Source organism: Semicossyphus pulcher, unplaced genomic scaffold (assembly GCF_022749685.1).
Source record: "Semicossyphus pulcher isolate SPU_LCO1_2020_fin unplaced genomic scaffold, fSemPul1.0.p SCAF_14, whole genome shotgun sequence".
Classification (NCBI taxonomy): domain Eukaryota; kingdom Metazoa; phylum Chordata; class Actinopteri; order Labriformes; family Labridae; genus Semicossyphus; species Semicossyphus pulcher.
Genome location: NW_027211648.1, coordinates 8,336,384 through 8,360,857, shown reverse-complemented (window position 1 = coordinate 8,360,857; position 24,474 = coordinate 8,336,384). Strand labels below are relative to the sequence as shown.

Here is a 24,474-nt window from a genome sequence, read left to right as displayed (position 1 = left end):
GAAACGAGCGTTTGCATTTAGCTGAAACACATGGCGTGTTGCTTACATTAGAGGAGCTAGCGTACGTTAGCCTTGTTTGGAATGAATGCTCTGGAACAGACCAGCACACTTAAACCAACTGCGCTCACTGGTTATACATTGTTGTGGATAAATGAGTCGGTTGAATTAAAATAGTGTCACTTATAATAGCAAAAAGTACAAAATAAAGAGACACATATTATAATGTGTGGTGGTGAATTAGCTCAGACAATGAAAATGTGGTCTTACAGTTTTACATAGCTCAGCATGGTTTACTAAAACAACAAGTTGTCTAAATGCTTAACGGTGCATCTTTGTTTCATGCTGCAATATCTGGAAAATATGTGAAGTATTCATGTCTGCCACCTGAGCGGGTAATTGCTGATATACTTGGCTCGTTGGAGGGACCTTAACCTCTGTTGCACCCAGGTTAATATTATGCATAAGAATTAGACACTGTATTTAGGATTTGTCTGTATAATGCAAAATGCATGTAAATATAAGAGTCTTGATCCTCACAATAAGTCAGAAATTATGAATATTTTTTAATTCTGCCACACAAAAAAACGTGTTCATCAGGGCCTGTGTGCAGTTCAGGGTTTTCAGCACTCCTTGTCAGCACTCCTTGTCATCACACTCATCAATGTCTCTTCTCTCTCACTGACCAATCAAAATCAAGAAGGGGCGGGACTTCAGATATTAACTTTGTTACCCTCGTTTTTTCGAGGGTACAATTTCCAGGTGTAGAGCTGCTGCTGATGCCAGGACACGATTCCTTCTCTTTGTTTTTATGTTCCTATGGACAATTTCCTTGACTAAAAGCTAATATTCCGCCAGACATCTTTCACAACCTAGCAGCAGTAGGGTTTAGATGGTAGCTCAGTCTATAGGGACTTGGCTTGGGAACCGGAGGGTGGCTGGTTCAAGTCCCGGTATGGAATTGGGGCTGGTAGCTGGAGAGCTCCTTTCATGGGCTCCATCAAGCTGTCCTTGAGCAAGGCACTGAATCCCCCGCTACTCGAGGCACATGTCCTCTCTCCATTAGTGCATGTCCATGGAGTCCTGTTTGTGCATGTGTAGTATTTTGGGCCTATGTTTGTGTAGCATGTTTGTAAAAATAGAGCGAAAACATTGAATTTCCCCTCTGGGAGAAGCGCTCTGAAATTGAGTTTGTGGCCGCTGCCAGTGCAAAAAATGCTGTTAGTGGACACAGGCCCTAATTCATACATTCTTTATGATCTGATTTCTATGTGAAATACTGAAAATGACTCATACTGTCTGAGAAGGGTTAGGGAGGTTAGGGTTGAACTCCATCAGCTGAACAAGTGATGTCAAGAAGACTTTGTTTTACATTAGAGGATCACAAGCAAAAAACCATAAAGTACTGCACATGAATGATAAGTTGGAAAGAAGGTCACACCTGTTAGCTGCAGTTTGATGCTTTTTATGGTGACATTACACAAGTATTCGCTGCTTAGTTTCCGAAATGGTGAAACGATTGTTTTTCATTTTGACAATACAGTACATCACTTCCTTTCTGGCATTCTTACACAAGTGTACTACAGCGCACCATAGAGGAAGAAACACTATTACTTTGGGGAAATAAGCTTTTAGCTTCTTTTTAAAAAAAACAGGCTTAACAAATTAGTAACATATTAATAAGTAATCTTTAAAGGCTCACATAGTTCGTGCCTCCGGACAGAGCCAGGCTAGCTGTTTTCCCATGTTTCTAGTCTTTATGCTAAGCTAAGCTAACCTGCTCCTGGCTGTAGCTTCAGATGAGAGCGGTATCAATCTTTTCATGTAACTCTCAGCAAAAAAAAAGAAGAAGAGGAAAACAATTAAAGTTAAGTTAAGTTTTAAAGCTAACTAACACACTGGTTATTTGACTGTGCAAAGCGATCACAGCGAGCTCTGTGAGCAGCTACCCTGGCTTTCCGATGCTGATACATAAGTTCAGCTGCCGCGGAAACAAGATCACATCCTATTTTCTAAAATGTCAAAACAGTCCTCCAAACCCACAAAATGCAAACTTGACTCTGTTGTCCTTCTTATAGACGCTCTCTGAAACATGATTGCTCCTGTCATGTGGCTCCGCTATAGAGAACTTCCTGGGTTTCTACCAGAAGTCTGGGAAACCGAGGCCTAAAGTGGTGCATCAAACTGGATCCAAACTAGACTAAACTAGATTGAAAGAGACACTCGATCAAACCCCAGCAGACACAACACATGTGAGGGGACTGTCCTTCTTCCTCCCTGCGGTCCTTATCAGAACAATGACATCACTGTATGTTGTCTGTCTGTGACATTACCAAATATGTGGCGACGATTGAAGAGCTGAAGGAGAGCGATGAAGGGAAGACGGGGACGGAGAGAGGGACACAGAAGCAGTTTGAGAAAGAGAAAGAGAGAAAGAGAGAGGGGGGATAAGAGGGAGAAAGCCTCGAGCTGCGGCTTGGCTGAACTCACCGTGAACCTCGGCAGATTTATTTTCTCCAGAGCCTGTTGCTCGCTCAAAGGGGGCCAGATTTACATGCCTCTCCCTGGGCCGCTGAGGACGGGATAAGAGGGCTGGAGGGACGAGATGGAGACTTTTTCGGAAGGTTACAGGGGTGAAAGAGCGGGAGAGGAAAAAGAGGGTTTGGAGTCCACTAGTACTCCATTATTCGCTGGCCTTCAGTTTAACGCGCCCCGGTGGAGCTCTCCTGCATCCCAACTCGCCAAGCTAATTAGAAACACTCCCTCCATTAAGCGGGGTGTTTCATTTTGAACCCTGTCGCTCGTTACTGGCAGGGCCGGTGTGAGCCGATGGGCCTCTGCTCTCACAGCTCGCTGCATCCTCTGCGTGGTGACATACCCAGAAGGTTATGTAATTATTTTTTTTTAACACGATCTGGTTTACGTAAGCTGAAACATAACGTGCTGTTCTGACACATGCGGAGACACAAAAGGACTGACGCGAATCGACGTGTACACAATTACAGGTGTCAAACACAACTCCGGCTTTATATTACAGGGAAACTGGAGGAAATTGGCAGATACACGTCTCTTTTTGTCGTCTGAAAGTGGCTCTTTGATTCTTTACCGAGCAGAGACAATGTGACGGCATACTGGGAGACTTTGTTAGAAAATATATGACGTTTTCAGCTGTAAACATTTTGACAGTTTTGACTTCTTTCCAGACATTTTAATCGATCTTCACTGAGACAGAAATCCATCACAGCATGAAGCAACATGTACTTCCTGTATCACTATCATTAAACCAACTCTTCCACATGTGAGTCAGTAAAGTCAGACCTGTTCTCCCAGTTTTTTTGCAAAGCATTTTGGGAAATGTAGCCAAAAACACAAACATGGACACAGCATCTTTGAGTTTATATATGTAAGGTGTATGAAAGGGATACTCCACCAATTTCTCACAGGAAATTTGGTGTACATGTCCTGTGGAAACTTTTGTATTATTACTTATATACTGTATGCCGTGCATTAAAGGTGAAAAGCTTATGTTATAGAGTTGAGAATTACAGCCCTTTAATAGGAAGCTGGATCTTTCCGAGTCCGGCTCATCATACCTTTTTTACTGGCTAGGTGTTAACAGGAGGCTAAGGGGGGCATGTAAACATTAGACTACATAATGTGACACAAAATGATAAGCGCTGTCGCCTCACAGCTAGAACATTACTAGTTCGAATCGTACATAAGGGGCCTTTCTGTGTGAAGGTTGCATGTTCTCCCCTTGCATGCGTGGGTACCTGGCGGGTACTCTAAATTGCCTCGTAGGTGTGAATGTGAGCATGAAAGGTTGTCTGTCTCTGTGTGTCAGCCCTGTGATTGACTGGCGATCAGTCCAGGGTGTACCTCATCTCTCGTCCAATGACAGCTGGGATAGATCCAGCCCCCCTGTAACCCTGAACAGGATAAGCGGTATAGATAATGGATGGATGGATTTCTTCTTTATCTTCTTCTTCTAGTGTTTATTAAAAATCGGCCACCAGCTGAAAGGCACATTACCAACCACCAGCTGGTGTGGAGTGCAACAAGAGGAATGGATTCAGGGCGGGCAGTGATATTTGAGCACAACAGTAAAAGGAATGGCTCCCAAGAACGACTCCGTTTGCAAATGTTACATCACTATCATGTTATCATGTGGCTATTAAGTTATTCCAGATTGACTGAAAGAGAGAACAGGAGAGCCTGAGCAACAACTGAAAGTGTGAAGTCATAAAGGTGTAATAAAATAGATCCACTGCCTTCGGAAACGACCGGTACTAGTGACTTCAAGTCAGACTGTCTCCGCCTGTGCTGCTACAATTTTGGCAGGACTATTTTTATTAAATCTTTTGTCTCCCTCTTGTTAATTCTCCAACTTTAAGAAGTATAATAACAAATAACCGGAATGCCTTTAAGAGAGAAAGTCTGACGAACTGCCAAGTCGCTTCAGCGGCTAACCACAGACCTCCAACCATAAAGATACCCTTGAGCTGGAGGAGCATTTTTCTCATAAACCACTATTAAATGAGTTGTTCTTAAAAGTGTTGGCACCTCCAACTGCAACAAGGTAAATTTCAATTTGGATGATTAATTTTCTAAATATAATGGCTCACTATCTGTACAACTTCTGGGCGAGGGTCAAGGCCGGAACATTGAAGCAAATCAGGGGGAGTAATAGAACCTTCTGTGGATCATGAAGCATCTTTCTGCTATCCAGTTCTGGTAATACAGCCATGTGTTTACCACCAACACATTCTTTTCATATTCACAATCATATTCAGGACAGTGTGGTGGATTCTGGGTAAAGCGGAAGTGGGTGTTGTGACGGCCCTGTTGGTGTGAGACACAGGCCAAGAAGGGCAACCACAGCGCCTGACGACAACAACAAAACTGCTCTGCGAGGAAGTGACACTTTGATTCTTCTGAAAATGAATCCAATTGTTGTTTATCTTCTCACACTCACACACACTCAGAAACAGGCTGAAGACAGTTGATAGTGGCCATTAGAGGAACTGCAATACAAAGTACTTCTACACTGTCTGAATGACTTCACACTAGAATTACTAAGGCCGTAAATCTGAGCCCTTTAAAAACGCTGCAATTTAATTACTTTGAAATATAACTCATATTTAACCATTAAACCATTATTTTAATACAATTAAAACACAGAAGACTCAGTATTTCCACCCTTTAAAGGCTATAACAGTCATATTGGTTGGCTCATGAGGATGCCTGTCATCATTGCCTAGTTAATATTTGTCTCGTTGCTTTTTGTTACATTAATGCAAAGCTAAAAAGTTTAAGTGAAACATAAAGGTACCATATGTAGGTACATGCCTAGAAAAACCTATTGACAATCTACTCCTGTAATAGATGCTAATTCTGAGAAACATTTTTGTCATGATTTCCTTGAAGGCAAAAAACAGTTAGTATATAATTCCCACTTATAGTCCAGTTCCATCTGGTGTAGTGTAACTGTAGAGGATAATACTGCATGTTAGATCACACTGAGGAAGAGAGGTATTAACCAGCCGTCCTCTGACTCAACTCTCCGTGAACTGCCCGTGGAACCAGGGGTCAGCGACTCCGGCTTTTATATCATCTCTCCCTCCCACTACTCTGCTCTGGGTTGGGGGTGGGGTGGAGGGCTGACTTAAGCTTGCTCTATCTGACAGGTAACGCTCAACACGCCTGTAGGAGCGGCCCAGCTGTGACCTGGAGAGAGAGGAGGTGAGAGGGTGAGAGGGCAGACAGGACAGAGTTGTAAAGCACGAGACCTCGGGCCCTCCTCACTTGTTTGAATTTATTTTGCACATGTTTCAGATTTAATGATTAAGAAAGGAGGAAGAGGGGAAAACAAAAGCATAAATTATCTGCTGAGCTGTGACAGATATTTTGATCTCCTTTCTTTGCACTTTGTCTTCCTAAATTAAAACTGAAGTAGAGGAACTTTTTGTTGCACCGTTGTAACAAAATTGCTAAATGTTAAGTTTTACTTCCTCAATTGCAAAGTTTCTGCTTTGCTAATAACAAAATGTAATTTGCTGAATCAGATGAATTAGTGATGTGTAATGTTGTGATTTTCTGTATCTAGTTGGAAATCAAAAACAGAGACGTTGGAGTGGAAAGTTTTTAACCCCCCGGGGTATGTTCAATTTTAGTTGGCCTGGTCGTCTTGTGTAATAATGCTTATGTAACCTCGACACTGTAATGAAAAGTCAAGTTATATCCATGTTTTTCTTCAGGACAACCACAGCGATCAGAGTAAATGTGCTGCAGTGATGTCACATAATTGTATAAAGAGTGTAATGACCGTAGAGGTTAAAGAAATAAATCAGACTTTATTTAAATGCAACAGAGCACAAAAATAAATTTGGTTCTGAAAGTCCTTTCTCAAAATAAAAAATAATAATTTTCTGAATCGTTACATTTTTAGTTTGTCTGTTTTTCCCTTGAGCATTCAGCTGTGCCACGCCTCAAAGCAGTTCCTGTCCGCGATGAGACAGAGCGCCACATCGCACTGTTTGCACTTCCATGGCGTCGACAGGTTCACCTTCCTCGTCTGCCTGCAGTGTATGCAGGTCTTTCTTCCGTACGAGGCCTTCTTGCTTGCCTCGGGTTGATTGGAGATGGCCACGGGCATGTGGCCGCACTGCGCCTCGGCAGTGGGGACCGCGATAGTGACGCCGCACAGCTGGGCTGTCAGCTCCTCCAGGAAGGCCCTGTGCGTCATGGGCCCCTCCTGCTTTTCTCTGCAGAGCTCCTTGTGAAGTAGGAAGCTGTTTGTGGCTGCGATGTCCAGGAAGTGAAAGAACAATGTGTGGTACCAGCGCATGCTCTTTTGGTGCATGGAGTAGTACTGGATCAGCTGGTCGGACAAATCAGCGCCTCCTGTGTGCTTGTTATACTCCAGGACTGGTGTCGGGCATGGGATGGATTTGGTGGTCCAGTCAGCATTCTTACTTTTGACTCTCCTCTGCACCGTGTTTCCAGAGTAAGCCTGGTGGATTGTGGAGCACACAGTGACCTCACGTGTGTCCATCCACTTCACAAACACCAGTGGGTCTTCACGGATCCACCTGATGGAGCCTCTGGGAGAGTTTTTCCTCAGAGCGTTTGATTGTGTGCGGGGGAAATCTTTTCTGCTTTCTCTGTATGTGCCACAAGCCCCGACGTTTTTGCTATACAGGTCCTTGAATAGTTTAGTGCTGGTGTAGAAATTATCCACATACAGATTATAGCCACCTCCCAGGTGTGCTGGCTTTATAAGCGACATGACAGAGTCATATGCTAGTCCAACACCTGAGGCCAACTGAGACTTTCCGGTGTAGACAGCAAAGTCCAACGTGTAGCCGTTGCTGCTGTCAGACAGAACAAAAAGTCTTGACTTGACCACCTTTCCTTTCATGTGTTGTGTAATTCCATAATAATGGGCCTTTGTCGCCATCCTCTCGTCGATTGACAGGTTCTGCTTTGGGTGGTAAAATGTTTTGCAAGCATGTTTAAGATTGTCAAGAAGGGGCCTGAGTCGAAACAGGCGGTCGTACGCTGAGGTCCCCTTCTTTTTGTCATTCTCGACATCTTTGTCTGGATCACTCATGTGGATGTTCAAAGATATCACCCTGAACCTGTCTCGTGTCATGACATTGGCTGGAAATGGCACGCTGAAGATGGTGTTTCTCTTCCAGTAATCCCTGATGTTGTTCAGCTTCACCAAGGCGAAGAAGAAAGTCAGCCCCACAAACTTGAAAAACTCCTGCATGTTTAAGTCAGTCCAGGAATATTTTTTGCCCTTAGCAATGTTTTTAGCAGCTTGTTTATTTGTGTGGTGACAAACAGTGAGAGCTGCTTCATTGCTGAAAAACAACTTGAAAAGATCCAGCGGTGTGTACGTGCTGTTTGAGTTCAGCTGATGTCCGGGGGGTCTTGCTGGGGTGAACCTTTTTGGCTCTGGGCATATGTCTGGGTCTCTCTCTGAACTCCAGGACGTCGCTGAGTCTCCTGGCTGTGGCTGTGACCGGACTGGAGATCTCGATCTCGATCGGCTCTGGGATTGGGGTGATTTGGATCTTGCTCTTCCCTGGAATTGGGAAGATCTGGACTTCTCAGGAGCTGTAGTGGGGTCGCCAGGCCAGTCTTCATTTTTAAAATCATCACTGTAACACACACACAAAAAAAAGTCAGAATATATCAATTTTACCAGTGAGTGTCACACATTGAAACCTAATTAACACCAACACAGACTCTTGCTAAAACCTACAGTATAGTGGAGACATTCGCTAAAGCCCACCCCCCTTCCCTGTGTGATAGACGACCACCAAACAACAAATAAACGAACGAAAAAGTAAGAAAAACCCCCATATATATTCATTTTTATCTCCAATATATTTGTAATAAATACTTACTCTTCGATTGGATCCAGTCCTGCTTGATAATCAAGTTCATCATCGGTGAGAAAACTTTCTGCTCCTGACTCCCCATCATCATCATCGCTCTCAGGGCTGTCTACTTCCGCTGTGCCGTTAGTTTTTGATGCCATTTTGGAAAAAATATAATCCAAATGCGCCAACGAGCTTGTACGTGTGATTTTGTCATGAAACGAGGCTTTAATCCGTACAGAAAAACATTTATTTACAGGGACTTTGGTGCTGTCTCACGTGCAGTGCATTTTACAACAAAACTGCCCCACAAATCCGATACACAGTCTCTGATTGGTTCACAAGTCAGGAACGCAGCCCCTGATTGGTCAGAATTCTCGACCCAAATGCATTATGGGAAGGCTAAGAGGAAAGCTAACAACAACAATAACAGTTTTCAAAGCGAAAAAGTGATTTTTAATCACTAAAATAAATTCAGTGTGACATTTATAAATGTGGATTTTTTTTAAAGAGCCTCAACAAATGTCGCGTGGTTTGAGGTTGGATTATGAACCTTCTGAGAGGCGAAAAGATCGCACCGGAGCCTCTGAACTTAACACAACGGTAGCCATCTCTGATTTTAAAAGGTAAACACAGTCCCTCGCATGCAGCATCCAAGAGATGTTAAGTGTGTATTTAGTGTGTATTGAAAGCCACCACCAATCCGAGAGTCTGCCGCTGGTTTTCAGTTATTACAAACTCATGATACCGAACGTTGTATAAACCTAGATATAACTTTATTCAAAGTTCTAGTGATTAAAAAAAGTTTCCAAAGGTACCAAAATTATTATAGATTTTTATGTTATTATCTTATGTGTCTTCTTGGCACTGGGTCACATGACATGGAAGCTAAAAACATTGTTATAAAATATTTACAGTAATTAAATCCAATATAATAAGGTGTGTCTTAGTTGTCCAAGTGAGTATTAACATCTGACATTGATTTGTGGACACTGGGTCACATGACATGGAAGCTACTGGAAAAAAAAACATTTCGAGGCTGAATTTTGAGGACATTTTTGTTCAATGATACACAATACATTTGTATAATGTTGTTATTTGATACAAGTGTGCAGCCTCATAGCTTAAATTAGAAACAGGAACAAGCAGACACAGAAAATGCATGTTGTAATTTATAATTGTAATATGGAATTTCAAGTAATGGTGAATCATACCAGAATCATAAAATCGTAAAATCATAATTTGTTTTTTTCCATATCCTGCAGCCTTATTCGGTACGGTCGTGTTAGCATGAACTTGCGGTCTTGTTTATAGCCGTGTGACAGCCCCCTGGCGTTGCACAAATAGTTTGCGAATGCCAATCAGTCAGTCAGAGCAAAGAAATGTATGATATAACAGCGCTAAATTTAAGGTGCGGCATTTAGCATGGAAGATTTAAGTAGCACACTCACACACAATTTCTATGTAAAGTGATGTACTTTACTCCCACAATTAATAACCAGAATGCTCCAAATCAGCAGCTGACACCTTGGTTGTTTACAAAAATGCTTCCACAGTGTAGACGAGAAAAACGGCTGTGACTGGCCTGACCTGAATCAGGTCAGACTGAAATCTCTCTGAACTGGAAAGGGACCAGACATATCTGCCAGAGCAAGAAAAACATTAGCTCCCTGATTTGTCTGCTTGGCTAGCCATCTAATGAAATTTCCAATATTCACTTTGCTGTTATGCTCCTGTTGGAAATATCAGACTCTCTTAGTTGAAAGATGTTCGCCAGCTATTGCTAACTTTGTCTGCTATTTGTCGCTGGGCAGGTAGAGCTGTAAAAACGCTGAATGCTGCAGCCAAAAGCATTGGCAATAATTGGTAACAACCTCTATTTGATATAATCCGCTTTAAAGCTTCTTAAGGGAAAACATAAAGAGAGAAATGGATGTTGAAGGGTTAAAACATGAGGTCTGCATGTAATGATAACCACATGCAAAGATTGCTTTTGATATGTGAAAGGATTCAGTGCCATTCTCAGGTTTTAGAGGTCCAGACTTGTGTGATCATGTGTTAAAAGAGAGCAGAGACATATGGAAGTCAATATTTCAAGTGACATTTCAATTATAAACGTCCGACACCACATTATTACACTCCTGCAGGCTCCCAAAACCACCAAAACCACTCACACAGCGCACTGCATACACAGTCAAGCACAGACCTACTAAAACCACATGTTTGTGCACGCATGAAGACAGTGTAGTCTTTATTTTTTCAGCCCGATGTTGTTATCAGAACTATGTGCACACACACACACACACACACGCACACAATCCAGCACTCGGGGCAAAAGTAGGAGGAGCAGATCAAAGAAAATGTGGTTAAAAAAGAACACCCAGGGACACCCACCTCCACATAAACAGGGGATCTCCTTACCAAAAACAAAGAGGCCTGAGCAGCCAACCCACATCCAGCGGAACAGGGAGGGGTGAAAGGAGCTTAGAGAGAAGGGGAGGAGGGAGGAGGGGGATCAGAAAACATGTTACATGGGCGGAAAGGTAGAGCAAAATCATTCATTACTGTAATTACAACCTGAGCCCACTCGCTCTTTCATTCAGAAAAGAAGAGAAAAGAGATTAAACTTCCCACAGAGGTGTTTACGGCACGCTGGGAGATAACTTTTCCATTTCTTTCTTCAAATGGGCCCTCGTAACGCATAAACAGAGAGGAACACACATGTGACACACCGCGGGGGATCCTTAATCAGTTCAAGTGATGAGGTTTATGTCAGTAAATAAAGTGAGCTATGAAAGTGCTGCGTAAGGGTCTTCATCATGGTATTTGTTTCTGAATCATGCTGTCCCTCATCACCTCGCCTTACTCATTATACCTCCAAAGCAGAGCAGTGTTTGACCAGCAGATAAACATGTATTACTTTGTTGTTTTTGAGCTTATTGTTCAGACAGGACAGAAATTACTCTTTGATGTCTTCAAGGAAAAAGTCCAACGATTTAGGACAGGCACTTCTACCTTCTTTTTCCCTCCTGCTATCGATTCTGATCAACTCTAGTAGTGGCTAATACAGAGTAGTATCTAGATATATAATTATTTTCATTATAAGCTATACTAGTAACCCTGTGTGGATGTAACATGATTGCTGTCATTGTTATATGGTTAGGTTCAGTACACTGAAGGAATCCTCACCTAATAACAAGATAAACACCAAGAAACAAGCTAGGCTAATGTTAGCTGCAGCTTGGCTTACCACCTTTCCTGTTGTCTTTTGTACGCCAATAAGTGCCATTTTTTAAAAATTAAAGTGGTTTATTTTGTTTTGTTTTTTTACTTTAACTTAATCTAAAAATACAGCCTTAAAATGTATCTTTAAAAAACACTGGTTTGTGACATGTTGCTAGCTTTGACCAACGTTACACTCTTTGCTAGCAGCTAACTGCTCTTCTTTGCGGCTCTAAAACAGTAGTTTCTTGTCGTGGCCATAATATATGTAAGTGCTGTGTAGGTTAATGTTTTGGAGAAGAAACAAGATGACCACATTTGAGGCAATATGAGAATAGTTTACCAGTTACCAGTATCAGAAAGACTCGTATTTACCATGTGTATTATGAATTATTTTCTGACTTTATTTAACTATTTTGGTTCACCCTGGAAGTTTTCTGCTGGTTTTGGCAAACAAGCTGTACAATCAACTGTCCAATACCTGTGCATCACCAAACAACACACTGAAAGGGCCAGTTCGCTGATTTTCAATCACAGTCCTATCATGCTATTATAGGGAACTAATGCCATTAGGCCCATATCAACTCTAAAGATGCTAATATGTCACAGGTTGGGTTAGCAGTTGGTTTCTCGTGCCCTAATGTGCCCCAAAACAGTGATTGCAGCTAATAGCTGGTTAGTTTAGCTTAGCAAAGCAAAAAGGGAAAACAGCTAGCTTGGCTCAGTCCAAAGGTCACAAAATCTGCATATTAGCAGCTCTAATGCTCATTATTTGGCTCATTACATCTACAGTAATTTGTCTAAGCCACACTGTAGAGCAAGTTTCCCCCTGATTAAAGTCATTATGCTAAGCTAAGCTAACCGGCTTGTTGCTGTAGCTTCATATTTAACAAACTGCTGTGAAAGTAGTATTGGTTTTGGCATGTAAGTCTCGGAAAGCAAATAAATGAGTATTTTTCCTCAGAGGTTGAGTTGTTTTAAAGTGGAAAAACACAGTTTTAGAACAGATTGATTAATAATCATCAAAAGTAAAATGTAAACAACAGAATACACTCTTTTTTTACACATAAATGTCAAATGACACACACAGGAACCTTCTTTGTAGCAGTGACTTAAAAATCCTTTTCCTTCATCACTTTTTACGTAACAGATTTTGGGTACTTAACTGTTTCTGCATGTGTTTGTGGAACATGTTCTGGAGTAGATTGACTCACTTTGCGACCGCAGCTTCTAGCCTCTTGGTTTTTTACAGCCTCCCCTCAGTGTGTTTACCTTGCTCTCATCTCCGTGTCCCTCAGGACTCCTTGAACACCACCCTGGGTGTCCCTCTGGGGGGAAACAATCGCCTGGGCAGAAGAAGGGAAACAGTAGCTCCAATGTGATCTGAGGACAACAACAGTGCCTGGAAAGTTCACCTGCCGTCTCCTTCTGCGGTGGAAGCTGTTTCCAGTCATCCAGGAGACCTACAGGTGTTTCATCAGTGCCAGGAAGCAAACCTCAAGCATCAAGTAGCCTTCATTTAGACATATGACACTGTAAATGCACAGGAAAGTACATACGTGAGACTGGGTGTATACATGCATATGCATGTTTATAAGTGTTTATGTGTAGTGTGTGTGGTTCTTGCTGTGTATGTGGTCCTTTCTGTGAGACTGTTTGTGGAAAACTTTTGATAAAGAGAGAAGCGGAGACTATACAACTCCTTTCTGTGACATTTCTACTCTAATTATTCTTTGTTTTTGCAACAGAGGAGAAGCAGACAGTGCTTGTTTTAGTGTGTGTAAGTGTGGGTCATGACATGAGTCTGATTTTTTTTTTTTTACAGAGCACACTGTTCTCATCTGGAGTGGTTGGGTGAGTGCATATCCGCGTCCTCAGCCAGAGCAGAGACGGAGCACAAGTGGCACCTAGTGGACAGGAGCAGTAATGCAGAGAAGAGAGGCCTTTGGAGGCCTTGTCTGCTCTCTCACAGGGTAAAACATGACTCGAGTACGATCCTCCCTCTTAAACCAAACTCTCTTTTGTTTTATCACTTCTCTAAGTTAACCTTTATTCTTGTCCAGGATTACTTGTGTGTGTAATAGCTGTGTGGAGTGTGATTTTAACAAGAGCTCTTTAAGAAATGTAACTGTACTTTAGATAGTTTTCTACATACAAACTTATAAATATTAGCTATATAGAAAGCTGTGTTAGAACAAATGAGTTAAATCCTGCTTATCCAATGTGCAGCTGCAGTGGGCACATTATCTGTAAAATAATCCAAACCTCAGGAGAATAAGTGTGCAAATAAAATAATTAATTACTCTGAAACTTTAGGATATACACGTATTAGCTTTGAGGCTAAGAGTTAGATGTGAAGATTGATACCAACTCCATATTTTCACATTAAAGCTCCTGTGAGGAACTTTTGGTTTGTGTTGATTTTGGCGCCCCCTGTGGACAAAGCTGTGCCTCTGATCTCTTTGCTTATCTTGTCCTGTACATGTTAACAAAAAACCTCCTCCTGCTTTCTTTTAACATTCAAACATATAACTCACTGTGAATCCTTGTCGTGTAAAATATAGAAAAAAGACTCTGGTTACAGGTATTAAAAATAACTATAAAGATAGAATCAATCTTGTCGCTGATTGTCTTGTTTGCTATTGTAGCAATAGCAGTCCGTTTCATAACCAGCTAAAAACTCCTCACAGGAGCTTGAAGCTGTGGCAGGTTAGCTTAGCCTAGCTAAAACACTAGAAACAAGGGTAAAGCTAGCCTGCTAAAGGTACCAAAATCCAGCTATAGTGAAAAGGTAAAATCAAACCCTGATTTCAGTGTTAATCCTAAACTACGCTAACATGCTGCTGGCTGTAGCTTCACACTTAGCCGACAAATATAGGACGCCAGCAATCTAGCAATCTCCATATCTTAGTCTTGGTTAGATAATAAATAGTATAGTATTGTATGTCTCTACACCTTTAAGAGTTCTACAGTAACTTATCAACATGTTTTATCTTGTTGTGTTATCTGTACAGAAGCCAAAGAGAAAAAACGACATATTTTCTTTGGGTTGGGTTTGTGCCAGACTGTTTCTCGCCCGGGCGAAGTGACTTCATGAAATCCTGTCGTCACTGGGAGTTATTAAGTAATCAATGGAGCGAGCTTATTTGTGAGCTTCACAAATGCTTGTGGGTGTTTTTATTAATCTTTGGACAGAACTAGACTTGCCTCTACCTTTATTTTCCAGTCTTTATGCTAAGCTAACATGCTGCTGGTTTAAAGCTCATGATTAATGGACAGAGATAAGAATGGTAGCAGTGTTTTTCTTTCTTTATCTGCGGAGGAAAGCAAACATTTCCCAAAATGTCAGACTACTCCTCTAAGTTAAAGAACCAGCTCCGACATGTAGCCAAATTAAGAATGAAAATGACCTACTAAGTGATGGTATGTGGTATATGTGGCATAGCTGCTATTTAGAAATAAAGATTTCATATCCTCCTTATGTAAAGAGCAAATGTGGCCTTCGCTGACCTTGTCTTGTACATAACGATGAGTTTAGAGAACAAGTGACACCTTTAAGCAACAACAACTCATGTCAGCTCTTAAGCGTAACAGTGATGCTACTGGCAGGGGTCATGAGAGGAGTCATGAGGTATTAGATCCCTGGCTCTCCAGGGTTAGTTACAGCTTCTTTTCATGAATTATATGCTGATAACTCATGCTCCGCTCTCATGATGCGATCAGCCTTGTTACTCGAATGAAGTCAGATGCTCTCTTCCGAGAATTAGATGCTTTCTTTCTTGAAGATCAGTCCAATATTACATCATGCATACTTCAGGATGGGCCTCCCTTTTATTAGCCATTTATATTTATTCATATATTCCTGTTTATGTCTCCTCCCCTTTCTCCTCCCTCTCTCTGTTTTTACAGAGAGTGCAAGCAGTGGTCAGAACATCTGCGTCCGTCTGTGTGTTCCTCTTCTGCTGACCTGAAACAACTCGCCTTCCTTCAGAGATGTCCAGCCTCCGCGCCCTTCCAAACAGCCTCCCGCTCTCAATGGCTGATTGTGTTGCCTCCTGTGGAGCTGCTCCTCTTTCCCACCTCTCCTTCCACCCACAGAACTGCTCCTCTGCCACGGCCCATTTGGTAATATACATAGACACACGTGTGCGCGGCCTTTATATACAAATCGAAATGTGCGCTGTGTAAATATGGGTACACACAGTCACTCTTACACACTTGCATCCATGCACGCAAGCAGAACGAGTACAGCAGCCTGGTTTCTGCTGACGCTCCATCTGCAGGCCAGATGTGCGCCGTGCTCCGAGGTGCCGCTGAGCGCAGGATGTTTTGCATTCCCTCCGTGGAACATGTGAGGCGTTCCTGTGGGCCGTCGGTCCTGCCTGGCCGCATTAGCCCGTGTGTCATGGGGATCTGTTTGCCTCGGCCCCTTGTTGGCCGGCTCCGGGGGCTTGGGTACGAGTGTTAGCATGCTAATTCAGGGCAGATGTTAGGTGCTGAATCAGGTGGTGAGAGGAAACTCCGGTCCTGGCAGGAGGGAGACACTGGCTGCCCTGTGTGGCGCTCCAGCCCTGTATTTTCAAAACCTTCCCAGGCTCCTCTCTGTTCCTGAATTTGTCACATCCGATGTGGAGAATAACAGTTTTATGGTGCGCTGTTTCTGCTCAATGATTGACAAGAGTGCATGCATTTTTCTTACAGTGACCGAACCCCTGTAAATCCATTTTGTACCTTTGTGTTTGATCTACAGAACAAAAGTAAGCATCCTGTTATATTTCAAAGAAGAGAAAAGAAGGCAAGATAATTCTTTTATACTTTGTAAATCATAACTTTCGGAGGATATTTACAGTCTTTATAGTGTATTTTATAGGGTTGTAATAATACCATTATAGTCACCGAATTAAAACCTAAACTCTGGTCACCACTACAATCACTAAAGGAAAGTCAGGTGGGATAAGACGCACTAAGAGCCGGATGATGTCAAATAGCAACATGTAAAAAATCACACACACCTTTCATGCACAACTTTTTGTCTGTGCGACTGTACGCGTGCATACAAATACTTTTTGCCTAAATTACTAGGTTACTTTGACATTGTTTTTGCACTCACTTATGGTTGTACTTCCACACCTTAAATAGTACCAAAGTCTCAGCGAGTACTTTGAAATGATGTCGAACATTATAGAAAATTAGGCCCTAGTCCAAGAACAATTTTTGAATGTTTCGAAACCCTAACATTTGAAATAAACGAGTGCAAGGCCACAAGCACCACATTGTTGTTGTTTAACATTAGCTGTGTCCCATTCCAGGGGTCTACGGAGGATGTGTCATTAACTAATAGCCCGCGCAGACCGCTAAAGCCGAACTGAAATGAGACTGTTTGGTCTACGGAGGATTTCCTGTTTGCGTCAGCAGCTGTTCCCGCCCTTACCCTTGCTTCACCAAACGCTACTCCTGTCGCCTAGCAACAGGTAGCTAGCACGGCAACTAGCTAGCATAACTAACGTCGAGTAAGTTATTTTAAAGATAATTTGATGTAAGGGCCCTTTAGTTTTTTTTAAACATGTATAACGCTAGCTATTCGAATGAGTTGAAACCAAAAACTTTTCGAGTCTGCCATCTCGTTTGAATTGGTGCGCAATGCATCTCGGGATACGTTGGGCTGCGAAGGATGCACCTGATGGATCCTTCATGGCCCGGGAAACGGCGGACGCATTTGTCGGCTGCATCTGAAGGAGCCTTTGAAGTGGGACAGCCTTCGACACACTTCTGTGACGCAATCGGCCTTCATAGACGGCCTCAATTCTACTTCTCTGCTTTAAAACAGTAGTTGCATATGGCGGCCATGTGCTTTATGCCTACTTTGATTGTAATTTTTTTGTTGCACACTCCTTTCATGTTTGAATCACTTCCTGTGACACCTTGGTGTGGTTTCACCTTTATTTTACCTGTTGAGATAGTTGGTGGGAGTTCAGACAAAGAGGGTGAGTTAGGCCCAGATATTTTCTGTTGACCGTCACGTCACGTTACATTCTGCTTTTTTTTTTTTTTTTTTAAAGATAATTTTTTTGTACTTTTTATGCCTTTATTTTTTAGAGAGAGGACAGTGGATAGTGGCGGAAATGAGGGAAGAGAGAGTGGAGATGACACACGGCAAAGGGCCAAGGGTGGGAGTTGAACCTGCAGCTGCTGCATCGAGGGCTATAGCCTCTGTACATGTTTGCTGATTTAACCGCTGAGCTAAACCGGCGCCTACATTCTGCTTTTTATGTTAGAATTCGGTTCAGTCTGTAGTTACAGTTAAACTTCTCTGGACATTTGTATTGTTTTTTGTGCACAGTAACGAGCCCATTTAGCCTCTAAGCGGCACCCATGGTTGCAGGAAAGATCTCCCTCTGGCAGCACATAGCGACTTGCTGTATAAGCTACTGTTTTAGAACAGCAAAGAAGAATTTATTTACATTTTTTAAAAATAAAATACTGTATCTATCAGTAGATATCCCACATTTTAGTCTCGGAGGCATTTACAACACTGGCATGGGTGTCTGAGCGTCTTCTCAATACCGTTTCTTCATGCAGTCCTTGCCGTTGGTCGGCGCCTCCACAGCTGGCCGAGAACAGATTCAAGCCCAAGCAATCGTGGCCCTCACACCACCTGCTATAGGGTCATGGTCATGCTTAGGATCTGTACTGTGTGTATGTGTGAGTGTGCGTGCGAGTGTTGGGTGTCTGCATATAGAGGAGTAGAGGATGCTTTAACACACACACGTAACTGACACAGCATGACGCTCCATTGTGTCCTAATCAGTATACCAGGAACTGAATAACCAATATGTCCTCCATCCTTCGCTCCAGTCGACCGAGTAGGACGAGATAGGGACGGCGAGGGACGGAGAGCAGGAATTCCCCTTTGATCACAGCGTCCGTTAGTCAATGGGACGTGGCGTTGCTGGGGGTGCGCAGGCGGAGGAGGCTGCTGGGGCTGAGCGCAGGGAGAGAGTGCTCAATTGTCTTGTCCCTTTCTTTTTTTTCTTCCTCGGGACGTACACCCCCACCAAGAAGCCGAAACAGAGGTCGTGACCTTCTGCCCCCCCTCTTAAGTCTGCCGCGTCGGGGCTCATACTTGAAGGATGCTTTCTGTCATGTATAACTGCTGAACAAACCCCCTTTCAGAGACGTTTCCACCCTTAACTGTCCCACACAAGTACTTTCTTACCACCCTGCTTCTTCATTCATGGAGGTGGAGGTTGAGGGCGTTGGCCTGGGGGGTCTGGAAGCTTTTTTAGATTCAAGACTGACATGATTTGGACAAAAGACAAATTGACTGTCAGTGCGTTTAAGTTATGGCAGCATCTGTTGCTTCAAACGTGGTTTTTTAAAAAGCATTTTCTGAGTAAAAGGAGGAGGGGCGCAGCAGAAGGGGGCCGCTGTTTGTTTCAAGAGTCTGTTGTTATTTACTCCATTGTTAAATGTGTGCGCGGCCAAGCCATCAAAGAGCAGAACATTTGGTCGTTAACAGAACTGTAGGGTTTGACAGCTGTGTGACATATTCCCTCCCTTGGAAGTGCTAAATAAAGCAATGAGACTGCACAAAAAGCATCTGTACTTTGCTCCGAGACGTCCTAAAGCATTAATTGTTTCCATTTTCAGAACCTCGGCTCCAACGCAAGATATCCAGCATGTGGAAAACATGATGCAGTGTTCCCAAACACCAAAAAGAAATAAATCCAATTATAGTATTTTTCCAAACATGTGAGCTGACAATAGTGACATTGATTAGTTAAACAAATTAAGCTGGTTAGTGGTCTGCTGAGAGGAGGACAAGAATAACATCAAACCAACACTGACATTTACAGTGTGCACTTATTTAAGCAATATCTCACGAAAAGGAAGACTGTTTTTTGCTCCACCAACTCAGCTAGTTCAACAACTTAACTGAAACTGGACTTCTGTTGCCAAGCAACCCAAACATTGTCCTGCACCCTTGCTACTTTGGTTGTGTCTTAAGGCCAGTTCAGACCAGTGATGCGCAATGAGACGGGATGCAACTGCCAAAAGGATCACCTGACATTCAACATTCTAAAACTGGGTCGTTCACATCAAGGCAACGCAACGCACAGCTGACCGTCTCCATAGCAACGACGCACTGACATACCCCACTATATACATATATATACACATATAATGTTAGAAGAAGGCCCAGGTTATATTAATTAACTAGCTGGATTTCTGTTATCGTTCTAAAAAGAAGTGAATGACAGTGACAGTGACATGCTCACAATGTTAGCTGTCACACTGATTTAATAAAGGTTGAAGACAGAGAGTTTGGAAAGAGAGGATCAGGAGACGTCTTTGGCTACTGCAGCGACAGAGACAGGATGCCTACGTTAACTTATGCTTTTTCCTGATTGGCTTAAGTGAAATAGCGACATCATTTAGTTCTAAAACTGCATTTGGAGGCTTCAGACGCTCTTCAACTAAGCAGCTCACACCGCTGCAATTTTCTCCGCAGCATTCTAAAACTGTTTTGTTGCGTTGCGAATCATTAAGCTGAACTGGGCTTTAAGGTGACTGCACTCTGCCCGGACAGTGCTCGACTCACCTCTACATTCTGAAGTTGGCAGTTGCTGGTTGCAGTCTTTAGAATGTTCCGGAAACCAACTGCCAGCTCCACACTGCCCAGACATCAGCTGACAGGACAGACATTTGCTGCCTACGTTTTTGCTTTATTTTGCAGTACATGAAATGCTAGGATGATGATTTTGTGCTGAAAATGGATCACCATTGCCGGCGTGTTGTTTTTTGTAAGGTAAAACTTTTCAGTGTCATGACCATGGCCTCTCGCCGGAACAACTAATTCTACGTTCAGAACCGTCCAGAACTACGACCACAAGCTAATAACTTTACATCCAATACACCATCAGCAAGTATTTCATACAACTTAGTGTCCAAAAATCTGAACTATCACTTTAATGTTAGATAAACCTTAGTACGGAAGGACAGCGCATAAAAAAAACACATGCTCATATCAAGTATACCTGTGCCTCAGGAATCTTATGCATAATGTCTTCACTTGCCCTGGATGAACAGCTACAGAATGAAATGCCTTTAAGGTGACTCACCTTGATGCTCCAAAGCTTGTAAAGCTGTACTCAAGTTAAGATGTAGTTTCAAGGCCTTTATTATTTCAGTTTAAACTGTGCTTACATGGTGCTTATATTCCTTTATACATTTATATTAATCAGGTAAGCACAGACAGAGGGGGAGACACACCTTTTAGTAACAAGGCGATCCAAAGTGCTTTAAGTTATATAAAACAAACACAGAGCAATGTAAGGAGACACACATAAACATGATATTAAAGAGTATAATAGAGATTAACAGTACATTAAAATTGCAGTGCGGTGCACAATATGATTAAACAGTCTGAAGTTTAACTAACTAATGTAATACAGCGAGGTCACCAGGGTCGACCAGTGAGATTGACTCTTATCCTACTCTTGTTTTTGCTTATGGCCACACTGAACTTTCCACATAGATTGATGCTTCCTTTCTAAGATTAAGTCTAATTTTCCCGTCAAAGCCAAGTACAAGTACCTTCAAAGTGTACCATAGAACAGTACTTGAGCAACTGAACTTAGGTACTTTCCACCACTGAACCTCTTTGACCCAGTTTCCCCGCATTTGAGGGAATGGCTTCTTCCACTCAAACAGCATTAGTCGTCATGAGGAGATCCATTAAACCCACTGATTTACTACTCTTAATTTGAACATCTGTGATCTGACTTCAACTGGAACCTGTTATACAAATGAGTCTTTAGCGGTGTGGCAGTTCTGGCGGTCTCTTGTGGTGAAAATAAAAAAAATTTAAAAATCAGAAATATATGACAGTCCCTTCTCTGTCCAGCAGAGGGCGGCATGTCACTGAAATTATAAGATGACATCTAAAAAGCAAAGTTTGAGCTCTTTTTCTGCCTCTTTTGTCACTTTTAATCTCTATCTTTCTCCCTCACTCATTTTCTATCTCCCCCTGTATTTGCCTCCCACTGTCTCTTCTTTCAGTTTTGCTACAGTTACACACAGACAAGCAGACAAACAGACCATATGTTTTGGTTCTTGAGTGTTGTAGCTGTTTTTCCTCTCGACACTGCTGTCTGCTCTGCCTGAGTCTGCTAAAACCATCACTCCGTCTGCCCCCCTCTAACCTCCGCGCTCTGTTTTTTCTACTCTTCCTGCCTTCCTCACTCCTTTTTCTCCTCACTCATCCGTCTCCCTCTGCCACCTCCTTTATTTCTCTCTTCTTTCTTAACCTGTAAATCCATCTTTTTCTTCCTCTTTGTGACCAAATGAGTCACAGTGGATGACATCAGCTCCCCACTCACTGAGATGAAAGAGGCTGAAAAGAAAGCCAAGGTGGGATGAGGCCAACGTGTGGGCTTCACACCAGCCTGAGTTCATATTTCTCACATTTTTTTCTGTGTCTTTTCTCTGTCAAGGCTGTGAGGATGAAGACCTTGTGGTTTTTGCATCGGCTATTCTGAGGCTGGATCAGCACTCAACTGCATGCTTGTGGGTTCCGCAAATCACAACGTAGTTGTTTTATTGATTTATGCAGTTATTGTTGGTATTTTTCAGGCACTATTTTGTGTCTTGCTTTTTAACAAGGCTATGAAATGGTACATGGTCAGAACTAATGTCCAATCTATTTTCTGTTATGAGCATAATGTTTGAATTTTCACCAGATTTTTAAGGCCACCTTGATCATTTTGGAGATCTACGACAATGAGGTGTACATTTTTCCTTTTGAGTGAACTAGCTCTAAAACTATTTGTTGTATTTCCATTAAATCTGGTACCAGTATTAATGTTCCCCACACATTTGATTGTAAAAAAACTTTGGTACGTCACAATCTGGTGTAGCGCCATAACAAAGTCAAGATTTTAATTCTTCCAATACATTGTTTTATGACCAAGTACCTGCAAAACCAATGATTTTCCCATCAGTCTCAGCAGCTATGGTTAGCATGCATTAATCCTTATAACTTCTATCAATATGCTAGCCTTTTTTTGTTTTTTCTACTTCTTTACAGCAAATAAGCATGTTGATGCTAGCATTTAGCACACATCTATAGTAGTCACCCACATGTTCTCGGAGTCCTATGTTTGCTAACATGTAACAGGTATCTTTGTTGTTCATATGACAAAATGTCAAAGGGTGATGGATGTTTCAAATGAAGTTTAAATGGTAAAAAAAAAAAAAAAAAAGTATGTTAACCCACTGTGTAAAAATGAATGTTTAAATCAGGAATCCCGTCGTGCCTGCAAATTTAGGGGCGTACCTTTAAAAAAACATAACATTAATGAGCTAAAATCTGTAGACCCAGAGACCCAAAGAAAAACATTCAACATTTAATCCAGGGCAAAAAACAAGTCAGAACAACCTTTTAAAATAACTTCTTAATGTGTCGTATTTAAAGGGCCTAGGTGCATTAAAACTCCCCCAATAGGTTAGCAAGCTGAGATCCATTTGCTAGCTGTAGCTCCTAAATATCAACATATTAGCATTTCTCAATGTTCATATTAGCTTGATAATTTTAGCACTTAGCCTGACGCACCAACACGCTAGCAGCCTCATAGAGCTACTTGCTAGGTGTAGACTTCATTACTTGTGAACATGTTGGCGATATTTACTGTTTCTTTGCACATTATGTTAATGTAAAAACTTAACACGTCGCACTGCCATGCTAACAGCCTCATAGAGTCATCTGCTTACTGCAGTGTTCATATCTTCTAAAAATCAACATGTTAGGATTTTTAACTTTTTCACTGCATGTTAGCGTCAGCATTTAGCTCTTGGAAGGCCATGCTAGCAGCCTCATAGAGTCATCTGCTAACTGCAGCCTTCATATCTTCTAAACATCAACATGTTAGCATTTTAAGTTTTTCACAGCATGTTAGCATTCCGCTAGTGAAAGGCCATGCTAGCAGCCTCATAGAAAAGCTTGCTAGCTAAAGCCGTCATAGCTTTTTAAAATGACCATTTTAGCATTTTTGCTAACATTTACTTTTCACTGATTTACTGTGTGTTAGCATTTTGATCATACCGCTTTGCTCGCAGCACTGCCACGCTGGCAGCCGCTTATTTCCCCTTGCTAGCTGTAGCCTCTTCTTGTGAATCATTACTGTGGCTCAAATGTAAATGTCTCATTTTCAGCCAGTTTATAAAGAAAGATATAAAATGTAACACTACCTTGACCCCCACCTTTCTTTCTGTCTCTGCAGTATGTATAGGTATGTGAGCGTCTGTGTGGCGTTTACAAGCCTGTCATGGCTGTCTCCATCCTGTTCCTTGTCCCTTGAAGTCCTGCATGGACCTCTGGTAGGTGTCTTTAACAACAAAGCCAGTTTGGTATGTGTTTACTCAAAGCCGTGCTCAGTGTCTCCTCTCCTCCTCTCCTCTGCAGAAGCTGGCTGGCAGATAACAAACACCTCTCAGCGCTGACTGACCAGGGGATTTATGGCTTCATAAAAGTCTGGTTTGGGGATATGGTTAACAGTTCCCCTTCAGGAGGTCATTTTGAGCTGTTTTGTGATCTGTCAACACGTCAAACCGTGAGTGACGTTAACCAGTCTGCAGCAGCAGCATCTGGAAATGTGAGACAAAAATGAGGCTCTCTAAACTCTGTTACTCCCTGCTAAATGAGAGAATATATGCGTGTAGTCTTTGTTAGTGTTAGCATGTGTGTGGTATGTTTGGTACCCCTTGAGAAAACAAGGATGTGTCTGTGCTAATCCCTTTGTGGGACATTCACACTCTTCTCCCTCTTCTTCTGGGGGTCAAAAGACATCATGCTTTCAACAGGTGG

The 24,474-nt window shown here is 42.2% G+C and overlaps 1 protein-coding gene across 1 annotated transcript; it reads right to left on the bottom strand.

Annotated features, from left to right (window-relative positions):
* Positions 1-6,394: 6,394 nt before the first annotated feature.
* On the bottom strand, positions 6,395-8,596 carry LOC138591708 (piggyBac transposable element-derived protein 4). The gene is made up of 2 exons (XM_069662379.1): positions 8,415-8,596; positions 6,395-8,165 (listed from the first exon to the last, which is right to left on the bottom strand). The coding sequence occupies exons 1-2, from the start codon at positions 8,546-8,548 to the stop codon at positions 6,470-6,472; spliced, it is 1,830 nt and encodes a 609-aa protein (XP_069518480.1). The 5' UTR covers positions 8,549-8,596; the 3' UTR covers positions 6,395-6,469.
* Between the last annotated feature and the right edge of the window lie 15,878 nt (positions 8,597-24,474).